Raw genomic sequence first — 22,367 nt, forward strand, 5'->3', positions numbered from 1 at the left:
CAGGGTCTCCTGCATTACAGGCGGATTCTTTACCAACTATTCAACAAATAGTTCTAAATGTATGCATGTATGCCCACTCAGTCGTGTCTGACTTGTTGCGACCCTAAGGACTGTAGCCCACCAGGCTCCTCTGTCCATGGAATTTCCCAGGCAAGAATTCTGGAGTGGGTTGCCATTTCCTCTTCCAGGGAATCTTCCCCACCCAGGGATTGAACCCACATCTCCTGTGTCTGCTACATTGGCTGGCAGGGAGACTCTTTACCACCGTACCACTTGGGAAGTTATCTCAATGTACACTTATTGAATAAAGGTTATAGAAGTAAGGAGGATATAAAGAAGATCTCTTACAGTATCTCACATTCTTAGGAAGAACGTCACAGCTCTCTGTCATCCCAAGTATTTTCTTTACCAAAGTTTGCTTTGGTAAATATATTGTCTGAAACAAAAGTTGGAACATATAGTGTGAATGAGAGTAGAGAAAATCTTAAATTACTATCTCTCCAGAAAATCCAGAGTGTGTTTGTATCATCCATATTACATTTCATTTATGGAAATGCAAGTGTCCATAAGTGATATTCTGATCTGTCTATATCTGTCAACTAGTAAATGCTAACATGGTTAGGTATAAATATTGACAATCATTTTGTAGGGTAAATAATCCTAAAGAAAACACAGGAATTTTAATTTAAATATTTGTACTATATACAGTAAATGTATTGCCATCACTTACTAGTGATTGCAGCCATGAAATTAGAAGACTCCTTGGAAGGAAAGTTATGACCAACCTAGACAGCATATTAAAAAGCAGAGACATTACTTTGTCAGCAAAGGTCCATCTAGTCAAGGCTATAGTTTTTCCAGTAGTCATGTATGGATGTGAGAGTTGGACTATAAAGAAAGCTGAGTGCCGAAGAATTGATGCTTTTGAACTGTGGTGCTGGAGAAGACTCTTGAGAGTCCCGTGGACTGCAAGGAGATCCAACCAGTCCATCCTAAAGGAGATCAGTCCTGGGTGTTCATTGGAAGGACTGATGCTGAAGCTGAAACTCCAGTACTTTGGCCACCTGATGTGAAGAGCTGACTCATTTGAAAAGGCCCTGACGTTGGGAAAGATTAAGGGCAGGAGGAGAAAGGGACGACAGAGGATGAGATGGTTGGATGGCATCACCAACACAATAGACATGGGTTTGGGTGGACTCCGGGAGTTGGTGATGGAAAGGGAGGCCTTGTGTGCTGTGGTTCATGGGGTCACAAAGAGTCGGACACGACTCAGTGACTGAACTGAACTAGTAACAACAGATTTCTCACATGCATTTATTTTAACACAGAAAGTATAAGGTAAAGAAGACCAATAGAGTATAAGTTTGTTCCAAGATGCTATTGTCAATGAATACATATGAGAAAATGTTGGAAAAAGTGAATATGGGAAACTCATGACTTTTTTGTAACATGAAAATATATCTTCTGAAAAAAATCACTTACTATGAAAAGCATTGGGTTTATCTAGGTAACCATAGGCATGACTCTTAACCCTCTTAACCTCAATTTTATCAACTGATAGTGATAATATTAACCTCATATGATGTGAGATGGATTAATTGAAATGATATGAATAAAAGAACTTGTAGGGTACTCAACTATACAATTGTAAGGTATTATTGATCCAAGACAGTATAGTATAGTAGATAGGAGTGCAGTTTTTAGAGTGAGCCTACCTAGTTTTGAATCCTGGCCTTACCATTGATCAGTTCTAATACCTCAGGGAAACCACTTCACTTCCCAAAACCTCATTTTTTTCCTATGAGATGGAAATAGTAAGAGAACTTATATAACAGAGTAGAATTAAATATAGTATGTGAAACATACTACATGTCATAAAGATATCATTATCTTATTGTAGTAGTAAGTGTCCTTAATAACCCCCTTTTTAGAATAATTTAATTTAATATAATTACAGGATGGAATCAAACAATATTCGAGTACTTCAGGATCTGTTATCAAAGCAGCTGCTTTAACTAGTGACCCAGGTTTAGGCATGCAAGCGTACGGCCGACAGGTAAGCAGGAAAGATATCAGAGATATCACTTCTTCTCTAGAGCATTGGATGGTGTCATGCAGTAGCTGAGTTATTTTTAAAGTAATAGATATATGTTTCTTTGAAAATAAGGCTAAAATTCCTTGAGGAGAGACTGGAATAGAGTTTCCTTGAGTCTTCAGAGAACATTACAATTTCGGCTGATCCTGAACAACATAATCAGAGAAAATAATTTCTGGATACATATGAAGAAGATTTTAGTGGCAGAAGTTGAGATAACTATCTTATTGGAAAAGAGATAATCATATATATAAGAATATATGTAGGTTGATATATTCTTAGGTCAAGAGAAGAAAGAAGAATGTCAAATGCTAGTATCAATTTTTAAAATTATTTGAAGTGGTCATAAAATTGATCAAAAACTAATATATGTACATATATGAACAATAGCTAATATATCTTTTTGATAATACATGATCAGCAACTAATATATGTACAATTTTTATGTTTATATTTATAACATACATTAGTGTCCCAGAAATTTTATAAGTTTAACTTATGTACATTTTTAAAGACTGATATTAAAAGTGTTTATATCATAGGCTAATACTAGCTTAAGAAACAATGTTTCTGGTACTCGAAATGTCAAATGTGTTCAGCCTCCCAGCTAAGATAACTGATAGATTATAAAGCTATTATTGAGATAAATGTCCAATTTTGTAAAGCCATATATTGAAAAATATATATTTAAAAGTGTGTGATACCTAATGCCATTTAGAAGAACATTTATTAGGAAATGACTAGCATTAAGTTTCAGAAACACAGTATAAAAATAAGGGGAGAGGAAGTCTCTTCCACAAATGTTGCTGGGCAAACTGGATAGCTACATGTAAAAAAAAAAAAAAAGAAATTAGATCATTCTTTAACTCCACACACAAAAATAAGCTCAAAATGGATTAAAGACCTAAATGTGAGACCAGATACTATAGGATTCCTAGAGGAAAACATAAGCAGAAAACTCTTGGCGTATATCATAGCAATATCTTTTTTGGTCTATCTCCCAGAATAAGGGAAATAAAAACAAAAATAAACAAATGGGACCTACTTAAACTCCAAAGCTTTTGCAGAGTAAAGGGAACAGTAAACAAAATGAAAAGACAACCCACAGATTGGGAGAAAATATGCGCAAATGATGTGACTGATAAGGGATTGCTGCTGCTGCTGCTAAGTCGCTTCAGTCGTGTCTGACTCTGTGTGACCCCATAGACGGCAGCCCACCAGGCTCCCCCGTCCCTGGGATTCTCCAGGCAAGAGTACTGGAGTGGGGTGCCATCGCCTTCTCCCAATAAGGGATTAGTCTCCAAATTTTACAAACAGCTTGTGAACCGCTCAGTATCACAGTAATCCAAGTCTATGTCCCAACCACTAAATGCCAAAGAAGCTGAACGGTTCTAGGAAGACCTACAAGACCTTCTAGAACTCACACCAAAGATGTCCTTTTCATCATAGGTAATTGGAATGCAAAATAGGAAGTCAAGAGGTACCTGAATAACAGGTAAGTTTGGCCTTGGAGTACAAGATGAAGCAGGGGAAAGGCTAACAGAGTTTTGCCAAGAGAACGCCTTGGTCATAGTAAACACCCTTTTTCAAGAACATAAGATAAGACTCTACACATGGACATCACCAGATGGTCAACACAGAAATCAGATTAATTATTTTCTTTGCAGATGAAAATGGAGAAGCTCTATACAGTCAGGAAAAACAAGATCTGGAGCTGAGTGTGGCTTAGATCATGAGCTTCTTATTGCAAAATTCCAGTTTAAGTTGAAGAAAGTAGGAAAACCACTAGATCATTCAGGTGTGACCTATATCAAATCCCTTATGATTATACAGTGGAGGTGACAAATAGATTCAGGAGATTAGATCTGGTAGACTGAACGCCTGAAGAATTATGGGCAGAAGTTTGTAATCTTGTACAGGAGGTGGTGACCAAAACCATCCCCAAGAAAAGAAATGCAGGAAGACAAAGGGTTGTCTGAGGAGGCCTTACAGATAACTGAGAAAAGAAGAGAAGCAAAAGGCAAAGGAGAAAGGGACAGATATACCCAGCTGAATGCAGAAAAGAATAGCAAGGAGAGATAAGAAAGCCTTCTTAAGTGAACAATGCAAAGAAATAGAGGAAAAATAATAGAATGGGAAAGACTAGATATCTCTTCAAGAAAATTGGAGATATCAAGGGGACATTTCATGTGAGGATGGGCATGATAAAGGACAGCAATGGCAAGAACCAAACAGAAGCACAAGCGATTAAGAAGAGGTGGCAAGAATACACAGAACTATACAAAAAAGCCTGAGTGATGAAGAACTGACGCTTTTGAATTGTGGTGCTGGAGAAGACTCTTGAGAGTCCTTTGGACTGCAAGGAGATCAAACCAGTCAACCCTAAAGGAAATCAACTCTGAATGTTCTTTGGAAGGACTGATGCTGAAGCTGAAGCTCCAGTATTCTGGCCTCCTGATGTGAAGAGCTGACTCATGGAAAAGACCCTGATGCCGGGCAAGATTGAGGGCGGGAGGAGAAGGGGGCAATGGAGGATGAGATGGTTGGATGGCATCACCGGCTCAATGGACATAAGTTTGAGCAAACTCCAGGAGATAGTAAAGAACAGGGAAGCCTGGCATGCTGCAGTTCACGGGGTTGAAGGAGTCAGACATGACTTAGTGACTGAACAACAACAACACGTGATGCTTAACAGCATCAAAACAAACAGCCCACTCAAAAAAATGGGCAGAAGAACTAAGTAGACATTTCTCCAAAGAAGATATACAGATGGCCATTAGGCACATGAAAAGATGTTCAACATTGCTAATTATAATGAAATGCAAATCAAAAGTACAATAAGATATCACCTCATACCTGCGAGAGTAGCTATTACCAAAAAGTCCACAAACAATAAATGCTGGAGAGGGTGTGGAGAGAAGCGAACCTTCCTGCGCTGTTTGTGGGAATGTAAATTGATACAGCCACTGTGGAGAAAAGTATGAAGGTTCCTTAAAAAACTGAAAATAGAGCTACCATATGGTCCTACAGTCCCACTGCCGGACATATATCTGGAGAAAAACATGGTCTAAAATGATTCATGCATCCGAATGTGCATTGCAGCCCTGTTTACAATAAGACATGGAAGCAATCTAAATGTCCACCAGCAGAGGAATGGATAAAGAAGACGTGGTATATATTTACAATGGAGCATCACTCAGCCATTAAAAAGATTGAAATAATGCCATTTGAAGCAACATGGATGGACTGGAGAGCCTCTGTCTGACTTCACTCAGTATGAGTGGAAATACCATATGACACCCCTTACATGTGGGATCTAAAAGGCTTTGATACGAATGAACTTATCTGCAAAACAGAAGCAGACTTATAGACTCCAAGAATGAGCTTATGGTGGCTGGGGGGAAGGCTGGGGAGAAGGGACAGATAAATGTATATTTTAAATATATATTAAAATATAAACATTTTAATATATATTTAAATATCTTTATATTTCATTTTGTTAATTTTTAATATATATTATATATAAATATAAGTAATATGTTACAACTGAAAACTGTTAAGAGAGTAAATCTGAGACTTCTCATCATAAGGAATAATTTTTTCTATTTCTTTAATGTTCCATCTATATGTGATGAAAGGTGTTTTTTAAACCTCTTGTGATCCTTTCATGATGTGTATAAGTCAAATCATTATTATTATACACCTTTAGCTTAAACAGTGCTATATGTTGATTATATCTGAATAAAACTAGAAGAAAAATCAAATTATTAAAATTTAGATCAAGGCTAAAGAGAAATACCTTTACTTCATCATAAATATATCTATATAAATGTAGATTAATTCCTATAATTATAAATTTATGAAATGTGCATGTTTTCTATATTCTGTTCTTTGACATTAAAAGGCCTTTAAATGAAGGGGCTGATATAAGCTGTCTTACCTTCAGTTTATTTCCTGGGGCAAATATCTCTAAAATTAATTTTGCAAAATTGTTTTTGTAGCCAACCTGGTGCTACTCAAAGTACATAGAAGCCTTAGAACAGGAAAGGATTCTTCTTAAAATTCAAGAGGAACTAGAAAGAAAGTTGTTTGCAGGTAAGTTTTGCTCTTTGTTTTCAGGGCTGCTTTGTTGTCTTGAATCACAGGTTAATTCTAGAGGGTTTTGCTAATGATTCCTTCACTGTTTCTCTTGTTTCCGTGCAGCCACACCATCTTTTACAAATTTCAAGTCTACTGCTTCCACTCTGTCTTTGAAAAAGACTGTGTCCTCCCACAACATCCAGAGTGAGTGTCAAGTGACAGTCTGATTTCAGTTCTTTCTTCCTTATTGTTAGAACTCTACCTCTCACCTGGCCATCTGGAGAGGGCAGAAAGGGATGAGGACTGACTCCCTCCCAACTGCTCTGAGCCCCAGGTTAGGAGAATTTCAGAGTGTAGGTGCTCCATCTCTTTGTCTCTGTTTTCTTCTCTTTTGCTGAGGAGGATAGACTATGACATATACCCAACACTGCATACCATTTCCAGACAGCACTCACGGGAGCGCATATCCTGCTGCTAGGTACAACGGAAGTTCATAGACTGAATTGATCGGTCCCATCCATGTCCCTCTGACTCACACACTAATGCACATGGACATCTGCACAATGCGCACGCGCGCACACACACGCGCGCACACACACACACACACACACACACACCCCTACTTACACTCTCCACTAACAAATTAATAGGCAGGAGTAACTTGCCTCCCTTTTGAACGGCACAGTCTCCTGCACAGGAAGGCCCCTGGGGAATGATCATTTATTGCTCCTATCTACTCCTTATCTAGTTTTCTCTTATCTAGTTTTCTCTTCCACAAAGAACATTTATAGAAGAATGGGCTCAGTTTTCCAAGGTTTTGCAAGCTGAGTTTTTCTAAGTTCCATTTTCCCAAGATGGGAATACAAGAAGGAACTGATAATTAATAACTGAAAATCAAGCTGGGGTCCTTTTCTCATACAGATACTGATGTGATTATACAGTTTTGATCAGATACTAATGTTAGACTTTTTAACAATGCCCTAAGAAAGTAGTATTACTAGTGTAATGTAATATATGTGCATCCCATTGAACTAAAACTCAAAGGACCCAGTAAAAGTCCCATTTCTCTTCTATTTTGTAGCTTAGATTTTTGTTTCTCAAAATCCTTAGTTTTCTGGTTCTTGGGAGGATATGATGATCAGGCCTTTATGCTCTTAGCCTGCTCATCTCTCTTCTTTTCAGATTTATCCTTAACCACTGTGCTCCTGTCAGTTCCCTTACTCCTTAGATCAACATCACAGTGCCTCCAACATTAGGGTGTGCTGACTTATTTGTTAACTGTTTGATCCTTCTTACAACTCTAAGTTTTTGTTGTTATTTTGGATTTAAATTTTCTCTCATTGATTATGTTTCAGTCATTTCTTCTTTTTTCTTTGCAGGAATTCTTTAAACCAAGTTTTAACTAACATGGAAGCACAAGTGGTTTTTTGATGGTCTGCTTTAGAGCAAGCCTGTCATCTAAATAAAGTTTGGCTTTACTTCCATAGTTTAAAAATTACAGCTCTTCTGTACACATAACGTGGTGGTGGTGGTTTAGTCGCTAAGTCGTGTCCGACACTTGCGACCCCATGGACTGTAGCCCGCCAGGCTCCTTTGTCCATGGGATTTTCTAGGCAAGAATACTGGAGTGGGTTGCCATTTCCTTCTCCAGGGGATCTTCCCGACCCAGGAATCGAACCCAGGTCTCCTGCATTGCAGGCAGATTCTTTACCTACTGAGCTAGGAGGGAACACCTAACATATAAGACTATTAAAAAAAAACTTTAACTCATTTAGAATAAAACAAATTCTATCTCGGAAGAATCAAAATATTTTATCACAGACCTGAAGAAACCATGTTTTGCTCCTTAAATAGTCTTTTAACAAAAATGTTCCTTGAGCATTCAGTATACAGTTGACCCTTGCACAACATGATTTTGAACTATACAGTTCTACTTATATGCAGATATTTTTCAATAGTAAACGTTACAGTACTCCTGGATCTGTGGCTGGTTGAATCCACAGATGCAGAACTGCGTATATGGAGGAGCCATGGATACAGGGATCTGCTATAAGTTATACAGAGAATTTCAACTTTATGGTGCCCCTAACCTCTGTGTTGTTCAAGGGTCAGCTGTATTTGGTTGGCAGATACATTCAGCAAGTGGCTAGGGATATTCCTAGCAATAAATTGACCCAAAATATAGAGGGAAGAGCCTTCCTCATCTTGTCCCTATCCCTATTCCCAACTCTAAAGAAGCTGTATTTTAAATCTGTGTGGCTCTCAGACTTCAGTGTGCATGAGACTCACTGTAACATTTGCTAGCAATGCAGATTCCTGGGCTCACTCTCTGAGAGTTTGATTCTGTAGTTCTTGGACAGAACCCAGGAATCCCCCTCTTTAATGGACATCCTAGTTGTCCGTGTGATAAACTGTTAGGGTAGCAAGAGAAGAGTTTTAAAAGGCAAAAGCTCCCTTATTAACTAGAGACAGTAACAAATCTGTCTGCAACGCGGGAGACCTGAGTTTGATCCCTGGGTCGGGAAGATCCTCTGGAGAAGGGCATGGCAACCCACTCCAGTGTTCTTGCCTGGAGAATTCCATGGACAGAGGAGCCTGGTGGGCTACAGACCATGAGGTTGCAAAGATTCGGACACAACTGAGCGACTGACACACACACTTGTAGCAGAGGAAACCCAGACATACATCTACGTATCTTCTTTCCTAGAGGGAAAGGAGAATCTGTAAGAAATTATCTGGGAGGATGAACCTTCATCATCTGTTTGCCTTGGGACTCAGAAACTCCAAGGACTGTGACCTGGGTTAGCAGATTGGAAGCATTAGACTTCCACTTTACTATCATCCCAGAAAGTATATTCAAAGTGGAAACTACCATTCCTAATTCTTTAAAGAGTTAAGCATTGTATAGAGGGGCGAGCATCAGGAGAAAGACTTCAGAGATCCCACTTGTTTTCTAAAGCAGTGGGTTTGGACACCTTTTTTTTTTTAAGCATCAGAACCCTATAGTTTCCTCTGTTCCCATACTCCCCAATACCCTATATTAGTCAAGAAGTTTGTATTTGTTTTCCATTCATTGCCTTTTTTTAATTCCATTCGTTTTCTGCCTTTTGATTTTAAGTAAGCCACTCCAGTACTCTTGCCTAGAAAATCCTATGGATGGAGGAGCCTGGTAGGCTGCAGTCCATGGGGTCGCTAAGAGTCAGACACGACTGAGCGACTTCACTTTCCCTTTTCACTTTCATGCATTGGAGAAGGAAATGGCAACCCACTCCAGTGTTCTTGCCTGGAGAATCCCAAGGACAGGGGAGCCTGGTAGGCTGCCATCTATAGGGTTGCACAGAGTCGGACACGACTGAAGTGACTTAGCAGCAGCAGCAAGCATTTTCTGTGATTCCATTTTCTCCTTATCAGTTATACATCTTTTTAAAGTTGTCTAGTTAGTTGCCCTAGAATTTGCAGTATACATTTACAGCTAATAAAAGTCTACATTCAAATAATATTCTGCTGCTTCATGACTGCTTCATGGGTAATGCAAGTATAATACCTTTTAACAGAATTTTGCAATTCCCTCCCTCCTATCTCTTATCGTATTGCTGTCAGTTAATTTCACTTATCTATAAGCTATAATTGCTGAATGTATTGTTGATGTTATTATTTTTAACAACTGTTTTCTCCTAGGTCAACTCATAATAAGGAAATAAAAGGTATTATTTTTCCTTCATTTATTCCCCTAATACGCTTTCATTCTTTGTGTAGATCTGAGTTTCTGACCTATACCATTTCCCTTCTCTCTGAAGAACTTCTTTTAATATTTCTTTTAAGGAAGGTCTATTGTTTGCCTTAAAATATCTTTATTTCTCCTTTAATTTTGAAGGGTAGTTTCACTGGATACAAAATTCTAAGTATTTCTTTTTCTCTTTCAACCTTTCAAACACTTCACTCTCTTTTTGCGTGGTTTCTAAAGAGAAGGCAAATGCAATTCTTTTCTTGACTCTCAGATTCCTTCAAGATTTTCTCTTCATCTTTGACTTTCTGCAGTTCAAACATGATAGGTGTAGATTTTTGTATAAATGTCCTGCTGTAATCGCCGAGCTTTTTGGATCAGTAGTTTTGTGTCTTTCATTAATTTTTGAAAATTCCATCATTATTACTTCAAGTGTTCTGTTCCTTTTCTCCCTGCTATTTCATTATGTACATGTCACATCTTTTGTAATAGTCCCATAGTTCTTGGATATTCTTTTCTTTTTCATTGTTTTTTTCCTCTTTGCATTTCAGTTTTGGAATTTTCTGTTAACTTCTCTTTAAGCCCACTGATTCTTTCCTCTGCTGTATTTAGTCTATTGATAAACTCATCCAAGACATTCTTCATTTTTGTTTCAGTGCTTTCAGTTAGTTACTAGCATTTTCTTTTGATTCTTTGTTTGGATTTCTGTCTCTCTGCTTATGTTACTCAGATGTTCTTGCATGTTGTACACTTCTTTCTATTAAAATCTCTTAACACATGAATCATAGTGATTTTAAGTTTTTGGTCTGATCATTCTGAAGTCTCTGTCATACTGATTATGATTTGATGCTTGCTTTTTGTCTCTTCAGATATGTTTTTATGCCTTTTAACATGCTTTGTAGTATTTTTTGAAAGTAAGATATGAGGCATCAGGTAAAAGGAAGTGAGGTTTATGGACCTTTAGTGTGTGAGATTTTGTATTTATCTGACTAGGAGTTAGGCTGTATTTAATGTTTGCTGTATCTGTGGTGCCAGTGACTGAAATTTCCTCTATGTCTTTGTTATTTTCTTCCTGTGCTTTTGGGTTTTCTTAGAGATCTCTTAATAGGGTCTGAGGCTTGCAGTTCTTTTATCTGTAATCCCCGACATTATACAGGAGTGCTGTTGATGTGGTGATAGAATGTGGGAGGAGGAGGTGTTGTATAGTCCCATGATTAGATCTCTTTCCTTTAGTGAGCCTGGTTGGGTATTTCCCCCCTCCCATGTCAGTTAGGCTTTGGTGAAAACCACAGCCTGTTAGGCTGTCGCAGAATAGTTTCTGTTGAGGGCAGGCATTGTTAGGAAGAATGGATATATTGCAAAATTGTCACTCTGTCCTTCCCCCTAGGAGAAGCAGGAGAGGGGAGTTTTCTCCGATGGAAATTTTTATATTATAAATACTTGCATGTTCATTTTTGGCCTACCCTGAAAGCATCTCACAGCATGAGTTAGTCTCAACTTATGCCACTAGAGTCGGTTTCCTTATATTAGTGCTCAGGAAGAATCTTCTCATTAGCTCTACTGATTCCTTAACATGCCTTCAGTGCGTTTTCTCCTTCTCTCATCCCCCAGTGGATGGCTGCCTTATTTCAGATTCTTACCACCTTGGATGTGAGTTTTAATTAGTATCTCTAAAATAGAAGTGTTTTATTTAGCATGACATGTAAGGCCCTCCTGTCTTCTGATGTAAACAGTGCTTCAGATCAGACATTTGTTCCTCTGGGATGCTATCTTTGATATTCTTATTTCACTGAAGATTTCTAAACAGCTGCATGAGTTATCACTCACTCTTCTGTCCTAACACTATAGCTTGTTCATTACTCTATAATAGCACTAGTTACATTGATTGTAATTTAATTTCCTGGTTAAAGCTGTCATTTGAATTTCAGTATCTTACACAGAACATCTGTAAAATAGATGTTCTTTAAGGATTTGCTGAAATGAAAGAAATATCTGCACTGTAAAATCTCGGGAAAGTAAAAAGTCACTGCTCATTGAAGAAAGTCAGTATAATGCTATTCAAACAATGTTTTCATTGGTATTTTTGTAATTAGAAATGCACAGCAAAGTGGCTTGTTTGTATAAAGTATATTTAATAATCTTTGTTGTAACTACATCATTTTTTCATATTTATGAGAATAGATCTATGTGTCATTGTGTCTTTCAGAGAATAAATTAATACTTATTAAATCACATCCAATCACTTAAATCACTTTAGGCTTGGATTTCTCAGTCTTGGCACTGTTGACATTTTTGGCCAGCTAGCTCTCTGTTGTGAAGGACTCTCCTGTGCACTGTTGAATGTTTAAAAATACACCTGGCTCCCACACTGTGCGCTGGTAGCACCTCGTCGGTGATCGTGACCCAGAATATCTCCAGACATTGCCAAATCATCCCTAATTGAGAACTATTACTTTAGACTTTGGAGAGTTTTTATGTTTTACTTTTTGAAATCCCTAATTACAATGGAATCTTCAAATTATACGTATCTAGCATATCATTTTTTTTAAAGTATCGCACCTGCTAGCTCTGTAACACTGCCAAGAGTGCCTTCTAACTAATGACAGCTTATTTGTTCTAGTGGTATCTGTTTTACATCCACTTGAATTATTTCTTTTTTTATATCATCTTTGGAAGTATAATGCCTAAAGGAGATGCTCAACCAATGTTTATTGAATTAATAGAACATAAAATAAATTCCTTACTTAGATATAATGTCAGTGACATACACTATATTTTAGGTAATCTTAAAAGTGCCCTTAAATCTGCATTGGATTTGTACACATAAATAAATAAATTCTAACTGAGCTACATGTTTACATCTGATATGCTTCTTGATTTTATAAGTCCTCATAAAGAAAAAACAACTTACTTTTAGAAGTCTTACATTTTAAAAACACACAAATTACTCTGTAAACTATGTCAGCTTTACACCCTTCAATACATGGGAAAATTGAGGTTATACTTTCTTTATATTATTGTTTGCAGTGAGTAACTATTTTGAAATAAATATAATAGTGCAGTAATCTATCAGTAATGTGGCCAGTTGAGTCAGATTCAGATTGTGAATATTATTTTTTTCATAAAAAATTTAGTTTTAAAGGTATAACCTAATTCATGTTACATTTCTTAAATGGGTATGTTTATCATTTATTACATAATTGAAAATTATAGTATTTAGCGATGGCATCACTGACTCAATGGACATGAGTTTGGGTAAACTCCAGGAGTTGGTGATGGACAGGGAGGCCTGGCATGCTGCAGTTCATGGGGTTGCAAAGAGTCAGACACAACTGAGTGACTGAACTGAACTGAACTGAACTGAATCTGTGAATAATTTGTTTCTTAATTGACATACCCTTTTTAAAAATTATAGTAAACTTTTTACTTCAAAAAGTATCTCAGTTGGTGTATATACAAAGATTCAGTAGAAATTTGTTCTAATCTTGGATCTGTTACTGTCTTTCTGATATAGAGCCATTTATTTTTGCCTTTTTTGGTCTCAGTTTACTTATGTATAAGAAACAAAGCGTCCTTTTTTAGCACTAATATGTAATTCTGTGAGTTTATGATATTGGAGATTTTTTAATCTGTAACTGTATATAGAGTCTTGGTGTATTCCTCCATGAGCAGTTATTTCTGTATTTTAAATTAGAGATTTAGGTCAAAAGATGAAGTGGGGGAGGGTTCAAGATGACAGTGCAGGAAGATCCTGAACTCAGCTCCTCACACAGACACACTCAGCAGATCTACAACTGCATATGAAATAACTCCCTGAGAAAGGAACCTGAAAACTGGATGAATAAAGCTTCCACAAAAAAGGTTAAAAGAACACCAGCAAGACCAGTAGGAAAGGTAGAGATACAGGCTCACCAAGGAAAAACCCACACTCCAGATGTAGTAATTCACAATTGAGAGGGATCTCAAAGGCACAGATCTTTCTTCTAGATGAATGAGGGATTCAAACTCCACATCAGGTACACAAGCTTCTAGATACTGTAAAAGAGAGATAAGCACCCAAATACCTGGCTTTGAAAACCCAATTGGGAATATGCACAGGAGAACTATAGAACCAAGAAATGGGAAACCTGTTCTTAAAGAGCTTGTGCATAGACTCACTTGACCTGAAAACCATCACAAAAATACCAGTTGGAAGAGTTCATGAACCATAGGAAAAGGGACCCATGTACTAATCTTGAAGCATCTTTTTAGAGAGGCAAAAATCAGTTGGGTTACTCCTTGAGGACTGAGTCACAGGCAGGAACCACTTATGCAATCTGAGGCTAATGGCAGTACTGGTGGGCACCACCTCTAGGAAGTGGATCCAAAAAGATACTGCTGCTATTTATTGTGGTATAGTCTGAAATCACGGAGAAGGCAGTGGCACCCCACTCCAGTACTCTTGCCTGGAAAATCCCATGGATGGAGGAGCCTGGTAGGCTGCAGTCCATGGGGTCGCTAAGAGTCGTACACGACTGAGCGACTTCACTTTCACTTTTTCACTTTCATGCATTGGAGAAGGAAATGGCAACCCACTCCAGTGTTCTTGCCTGGAGAATCCCAGGGACAGGGGAGCCTGGTGGGCTGATGTCTGTGGGGGTTGCACAGAGTGGGACATGACTGAAGTGCTAAGAGCAGCAGTCTGAAATCAGGGAGCCTGATTCCTCCAGCTCCATTTTTCTTTCTCAGGAAGGGACTGTATTCTTAAGTTCAGTTCATTGCTTAGTTGTGTCCCAACTCTTTGTGACCCCATGGACTGCAGCACACCAGGCTTCCCTGTCCATCACCAACTCTTGGAGCTTGCTCAAACTCATGTCCATCAAGTCGGTGATGCCATCTAACCATCTCATCCTCTGTTGTCCCCTTCTCTTCCTGCTTTCAATCTTTCCTAGCATCAGGGTCTTTTCCAAAGAGTCAGTTCTTCACATCAGGTGGCCAGAGTATTAGAGTTTCAGCTTCAGCATCAATCCTTCCTTTGAATATTCAGGACTGATTTCCTTTAGGATTGACTGGTTGGATCTCCTTGCAGTACAAGGGACTCTCAAGAGTCTTCTCAAACACCACACTTCAAAAGCATCAATTCTTCGGTGCTCAGCTTTCTTTATGGTCCAACTTTCACATCCATACATGACTACTGGAAAAACCATAGCTTTGACTAGATGGACCTTTGTTGGCAAAGTAATGTCTGCTTTTTAGTATGCTGTCTAGGTTGGTCATAGTTTTTCTTCCTAGGAGCAAGCGTCTTTTAATTTCATGGCTGCGGTCACCATCTGCAGTGATTTTGGAGCCCAAGAAAATAAAGTCTGTCACTGTTCACATTGTTTCCCCATCTATTTGCCATGAAATGATGGGACTGGATGCTATGATCTTCGTTTTTTGAATGTTTTACACCAGCTTTTTCACTCTCCTCTTTCACTTTTATCAAGGGGCTCTTTAGTTCCTCTTCACTTTCTACCATAAGGGTGGTGTCATCTTCATATCTGAGGTTATTGATATCTCTCCTGGGAATCTTGATTCCAGCTTGTGCTTCATCCAGCCTAGCGTTTCTCATGATATGCTCTGCATATAAGTCAAATAAGCAGGGTGACAATATACAGCCTTGCCATACTCCTTTCCCAAATTGGAACCAGTCTGTTGTTCCATGTCCGGTTCTAACTGTTGCTTCTTGACCTGCACACAGATTTCTCAGGAGGCAGGTCAGGCGGTCTGGTATTCCCATCTCTTGAAGATTTCCACAATTTGTTGTGATCCACACAGTCAAAGCTTTGGCATAGTCAATAAAGCAGAAATAGATGTTTTTCTGGAACTCTCTTTGCTTTTTCCATGATCCAACAGATGTTGGCAATTTGACTTCTGGTTTCTCTGTCTTTTCTAAATCCAGCTTGAATATCTGAAAGTTCTCCGTTCATGTACTATTGAAGCCTCACTTGGACAATTTTGAGCATTAATTTGCTAGCGTGTGAGATGAGTGCAATTATGCAGTAGTTTGAGCATTCTTTGGCATTGCCTTTCTTTGGGATTGGAATGAAAACTGACCTTTTCCAGTCCTGTGGCCACTGCTGAGTTTTCCAAATTTCCTGGCATATTGAGTGCAACACTTTCACAGCATCATCTTTTAGGATTTGAAATAGCTCCACTGGAATTCCATCACCTCCACTAGCTTTGTTCATAGTGATGCTTCCTAAGGCCCACTTGACTTTGCATTCCAGGATGTCTGGCTCTAGATGAGTGATCACACCATCGTGGTTATCTGGGTCATTAAGATCTTTTTTGTATAGTTCTTCTGTGTGTTCTTGCCATCTCTTCTTAATATCTTCTGCTTCTGTTAGGTCCATACTGTTTATGTCCTTTGTTGTGCCCATCTTTGTATGAAGTGTTCCCTTGGTATCTCTAATTTTCTTGAAGAGATCTCTAGTCTTAATGGTACACACAAAATTTCACATGGTCTGAGTTCCACCACAGAGGCAGTAGTTTGAAAGGAGCCAGTGTCCAACCTGTTTATTGATCTTGGAGAACATCCTGGAGATGCAGGAGTCAGCTGGGACTTCCCTTAGGGATGGAGACATGGCAGCAGCCATTTGGGGAAGTCATTTTACTGCAATAAAAATGGTGATGGCAACTGCCACTTTGGAATAATCCCTCTAGCCTACTAGCACTGGGTGCTAATATGCCCACCAGCAGGATGGCTCCAGCATCAGGTCCTCCCGGGTCAAGCAGTCAGCTGTACAGGGACCCAGCACTACCCACCAGTAGGCTAGTGCCAGCCTCCAGTCCCCTCAGGCCATATAGGCAGCTGCATGAAGACCAGGTTCTGACTTCTGTAGGCGACAGCCTCTGAAGAAGACATCAGATCAGATCAGGTCAGATCAGTCGCTCAGTCGTGTCCGACTCCTTTCGACCCCATGAATCGCAGCATGCCAGGCCTCCCTGTCCATCACCAACTCCCGGAGTGCACTGAGACTCACGTCCATCGAGTCAGTGATACGTATCATCCAGCCATCTCATCCTCTGTCATCCCCTTCTCCTCCTGCCCCCAATCCCTCCCAGCATCAGAGTCTTTTCCAATGAGTCAACTCTTCGCATGAGGTGGCCAAAGTACTGGAGTTTCAGCTTTAGCATCATTCCCTCCAAAGAAGTCCCAGGGCTGATCTCCTTCAGAATGGACTGGTTGGATCTCCTTGCAGTCCAAGAGACTCTCAAGAGTCTTCTCCAACACCACAGTCCAAAAGCATCAATTCTTCGGCACTCAGCCTTCTTCACAGTCCAACTCTCACATCCATACATGACCACAGGAAAAACCATAGCCTTGACTAGACGAACCTTTGTTGGCAAAGTAATGTCTCTGCTTTTGAATATGCTTAACCAATTCAGGGTCCAGACCTGCCTATCAGGGCACCCTGTGTTGTCAGCCCTGCCACAACCTAAGGAAATATACACAGCCCGTGTAAGGGGCACCTCCAGAGCAAATACCTCTGATGACCAGAGGGGAGCATTCTGCTGAGCCTCATATGGCATCACCCATATAAGATAATTCTCTAACATCAATAAATACAACCGATTGACCTCTGTCTAGAAATAAACAGTACTGGGCAAAATGAGGAGACAGAGGAATATCTTCTAAAAGAAGGAAAAAGACATAACTTCAGAGGAAGAACTAAATGAGGTGATGCTAAGCAATCCACCCAATATAGAGTTCAAGGTAAAAATCATAAATATGCCCACCAAACTTGAAAAAAAGAATGGAAAATACAGTCAGATTTTTCAGAAATGAGAAGAATCTGACAAAACCAAAAAATACACTAACTGCAAAGATACAGTAGAAGAAATCAATAGTCTATTAGATGATACAGAACAATGAATCATCAATCTGGAAGACAGAGTAGTGGAGATCACCAAGCTGAACAGAAGAAAGGAAAAAAGAATTTTTAAAAATGAGGATAGTTTAAAAGACCTCAGGGATAACATCAAGAGTACTAACATTTGCATTATAAGGGTAGAGAAAAAGAATAGAGAGAGAAAGGGGTAGAGAAATTTTATGAAGATATAATAATGGAAAACTTCCTTAACCTGGGGAAGGAAAGAGACATCTAGGTTCAAGAAGCACCAAAAGTTTCAAAGTGAGGCCAAAAAGATCCAAACCAAGACAAATTGTAGTCAAAATGGCAAAAATGAAAAAGTTTTTTTTTAACATTAAGGAAAGATGTAACTAGTTATGAATAAGGAACTCCCACAAGACTCTTAGCTGACTTTTCAGCAAAAAGTTTGCTGGCAATAAGGGAGATACATTATATTTAAAGTGTTGAAAGGCAAATAAAATACAGCAAAGTATATCTAGCAAAGTTTTCATTTAGATTTAAAAGAGAAAGAATTCTACAATCAAAACCTGAAAGAGGGGCTTCTCTGGAGGTCCAGTGGTTAGGACTCCATGCTTCCACCGTGGAACTGGGTGGGGAACTAGCATCCCACATGCTGCACAGTGTGACCAAAAAAACCCCACAAAAAACCAAAAACCCAAAACCTAATAAAAGAGTTCAGTCATCTATCATAAAAACACTCAACAAAGGGAGTATAAAGGGAACATTCCTTGGCATAATAAAGACCATATGTGACAAATCCACAGCCAATATACTCAACTGTGAAAAGCTGAAAGCATTTCCTCAAAGATCAGGACCAAGACAAGGCTATCCACTATCACCAGTTTTATTCAACATGGTATTGGAACTTCTAGCCGTAACAGCTAGGTAAGAGAAGGAAATAAAGGAATCAGAGTGGGAAGAAGTAAAACTATCACTGTTTGCTGATGGCATGATACTATCTATATACAGAAAACCCTAAACAGTCCACTAAAAAAAAATTTTCTAACTAATGAATTTAGTAACAGGATACAATATCAATACACAGAAATCTGTGACTTTTCTATAAACTAATAAAGAACTTTCAGAAAGAGAAATTAAGAAAACAATTCCTCTTAAAATTGCATCAATAATAATAAAATACCAGGAATAAATTTAATCAAGGAGGCAAAAACATGCTTATTAAAAACTTATAAGACACTGATGAAAGGAATGGAAGAAGACATGAATAAGTGGAAAAGTATTCTGTGTTCATGCATTGGAAGAATTAATATTGTTGAAATATCCTAACTATCTAAAGCAATCTACAGATTCAGTGAAATCCGTATCAAAATTTCAATGGCATATTTCACAGAAGTAGAACAAATAATTCTAAAACTTGTGTGGAATCACAAAAGACCCAAAGAATCAAAACAACGAAGAATGAAGAACAAAACAGGAGGCATCATGCTCCCTGATTTCAAGCTATACTACAAAGCTACAATAATCAAAACAGTATGGTACTGGCACAAATACAAACACACAGATCAATGGAACAGAATAGAAAATCCACATATAAACCCACACATCTATGGAAAATTAATTTACAACAAGAAAGTAAAAATACACAACGGAGAAAAGACATCCTTCCAACAAATATTGTTGAAAAACTAGATCACTGTCTTACACCATATACAAGAATTAACTCAAAATGAATTAAAGTCTTGATGTAAGACCTGAAACCATAAAATTCCTGGAAGAAAACAATATCTTCATTGACACCAGTCTTAGCAATGTTTTTGTGGATACTTAGTGAGAGAAAGCATGTGTGTCAGTCACTTAATCATGTGTGACCCTTTGTGACCCCATGGACTGTAGCCTGCAAGGCTCCTCTGTCCATAGGATTCTCCAGGCAAGAATTGTGGAGTAGGTTGTCATGCCCTTTTCCAACTTAATGAGAGAAGATATTTGCAAATCATATATTTGACAAGAGGTTAATATTAAAAATATACAAATAATTCATACAATTAAAAAAAAAAGGGGGGAGGAGCCAAGATGGCGGAGGAGTAGGACGGGGAGAACACTTTCTCCCCCACAAATTCATCAAAAGAGCGTTTAAACGTCGAGTAAATTCCACAAAACAACTTCTGAATGCCGGCAGAGGACATCAGGCACCCAGAAAAGAAACCCAACTCTTCGAAAGGAGGTAGGAGAAAATATTAAAAACAAAAAAAAAGAGACAAAAGAGGGAGGGACGGAGTTCCGTCCCGGGAAGGGAATCTTAAAAAGAGAGAAGTTTCCAAACATCAGGAAACCTTCTCACTGCCGAATCTGTGCCGAGCTTTGGAAGCACAGAGGGCAACATAACAGGGAGAAAAAATAAATAAACAATTTAAAACTCGCAGATTGCGAGCCCTACAGTAACTCCCCCAGCAGAGAAGCAGCGCAGACGCCTGCATCCGCCATTAGCAAACCGGGGCTGGGCAGGGAGGCGCGGCGTGGGCTGCATCGCTGAGAGTAAGAATCTGGCCTGAATACCCTGAGCGCTATCTGAGCGAAATAATTTGGGCTAGCAAACCAGACTGTGGGATACCTACCACGCGAAAAGCCAGCCCTAACCTAAGACCGCCAGGCCCGCGCACGGAACAAAGGACTGAACAGAGATAGCCGGCTGCAGACCTTCCCCCTCCGGTGACAGGCAGCCAGAGCCGGAAGGGGGCAATCGCAGCCCCAGAGAGACATTATCTATAAAATTGTAAGCAGGCTTCTTTGCTAACTAAAACTTCTTGGGGGTCTGGACGGTCAACATCTGCCTGAGAAGGTACGCCGGTTTTACATCCAGATAACCGAGTGGCGGGGAGGCGATAAGTCGCAGCATTGGCGCTCGCCTGGGAAGAGCAAATTGGCGCTCGGACCTGGGAAGAGCACAAAACACAGGCCCAACTGAGTCTGCGCCTCTGAGGACTACCCGAGTGCCTGAACCTGAGCGGCTTGGACCTGGGAGGTGCATGCAGCCCAGGGCCAGCCTCGGATTGTTCCCGGCGGAACAACCTAGAGTCCGAGCAGTGTGGACAGGGAGGCTACACGCGCCGTGAGCAGGGGCAGACCCCGGGTGGCTGAGGCACTGCGAGCCCACGCCAGTGTTATTTGTTTGCAGCATCCCTCCCTCCCTCCCCACAGCGCGACTGAACAAGTAAGCCTAAAAAAAAAAAAAAAAAAGTGTCCTCCACCGTGCCCTTTGAGTCAGGGCGGAAACCAGATACTGAAGAGACTAGCAAACAGAAGAAGATATAACAGAGGGAAAAGCCTTGGAAGCTACAGGCAATAGATCAAAACCCTGTGGTTACTACGGACTACATAGGAAGGGGCCTATAGATCTTGAGAAATATAAATCTGACCAAGGAACTAGCCAAAAATGAACTGAACCCACAACACCCAATAAAAAAAAAACAAAAAAGTCCTAGATATATTTTTATTATTTTTACGATCATTCTTTCTTTTTTTTTTTTTTTTAATTAAAAAAAAAAAATTTTAAGTCCTCTATTGTTCCTTTAATTTTCACTTTTATAACCTATTACTTTGCAAAAAAAAAAAAAAAAAGACCCTATTTTTTTTTCTTCTTCAGCAAACTTCATATATATATATTTTATAATTTTTTGACCTTGTTTTTTTTGTTTGTTTGTTTTTGTTTTTTTCTTCTTTTCTTTAACATTGTATTTTTGAAATCCCAAACTCTACTCTAGATTTTTAATTTTCGCTTTTTGGTATATGTTATCAATTTTGTACCTATAGTTTTTTTTTATATAATTTCTGTGACTTTTTTTTTTTTTCTTCTTCTCTGTTTCTTTCTCTTCTTCTTTTATATAACATTGTATATCTGAAATTCCAAACTTTACTCTAGATTTTTAATTTATGCTTTTTGGTATTTGATATCAATTTTGTACCTGTATTTTCTTTATAATTTTTGTGACATTGTTCGTATTTGTTTGTTTGTTTTCTCTCTTTATTTTTCTTCTTCTTTTTTTTTTTTTTTTTTTTTTAACATTGTATTTTTGAAATTCCAAACTCTACTCTAGATTTTTAATTTTTGCTTTCTGGTATTAGTTATCAATTTTGTACCTGTACTTTCTTTATAATTTTCACGACCTTGTTTGTTTTTGTTTGTTCGTTTTTTCTCTCTTTCTTTTCCTTCTTCTTTTCTTTAACATCGTATTTTTGAAATTCCAAACTCTACTCTAGATTTTTAATTTTCGCTTTCTGGTATTAGTTATCAATTTTGTACCTGTACTTTCTTTATAATTTTCGCGACCTTGTTTGTTTTCGTTTGTTCGTTCTTTCTCTCTTTCTTTTGCTTCTTCTTTTCTTTAACATCGTATTTTTGAAATTCCAAACTCTACTCTAGATTTTTAATTTTTGCTTTTATGTATTTGTTACCAATTTTGTACCTTTAAGGACCCAATCTTCAGGACCCATTTTTCACTAGGGAGTGAGATTACTGGCTTGACTGCTCTCTCTCCCTTTGGACCCTCCTTTTTCTCCACCAGGTCGCCTGTGTCTCCTCCCTAACCCCTCTCTACTCTACCCAACTCTGTGAATT

General features: G+C 38.7%; 1 protein-coding gene and 1 long non-coding RNA gene across 5 annotated transcripts in view; one reads left to right on the forward strand and one right to left on the reverse strand.

Moving 5' to 3' along the window:
• Positions 1–9,674, forward strand: part of RGS22 (regulator of G protein signaling 22) — a 143,300-nt gene extending 133,626 nt beyond the window's left edge. For 3 of the 4 annotated variants that reach the window (XM_070803119.1, XM_070803122.1, XM_070803120.1), the window contains 4 exons: positions 1,958–2,056; positions 6,097–6,190; positions 6,299–6,379; positions 7,555–9,674. In XM_070803119.1, coding sequence (XP_070659220.1) covers positions 1,958–2,056; positions 6,097–6,190; positions 6,299–6,379; positions 7,555–7,565 — 285 coding nt within the window. In that variant the 3' untranslated portion in view covers positions 7,566–9,674. The remainder of the gene's footprint in view (positions 1–1,957; positions 2,057–6,096; positions 6,191–6,298; positions 6,380–7,554) is intronic. The other variant, XM_070803121.1, reaches the window with a different exon arrangement.
• The window catches only part of LOC139187013 (uncharacterized), a 64,109-nt gene that overhangs the window by 3,465 nt on the left and 38,277 nt on the right, over positions 1–22,367 (reverse strand). The gene's annotated exons all lie outside the window — the stretch shown is intronic.

Source organism: Bos indicus, chromosome 14, assembly GCF_029378745.1.
Source record: "Bos indicus isolate NIAB-ARS_2022 breed Sahiwal x Tharparkar chromosome 14, NIAB-ARS_B.indTharparkar_mat_pri_1.0, whole genome shotgun sequence".
In the NCBI taxonomy this organism is placed as follows: domain Eukaryota; kingdom Metazoa; phylum Chordata; class Mammalia; order Artiodactyla; family Bovidae; genus Bos; species Bos indicus.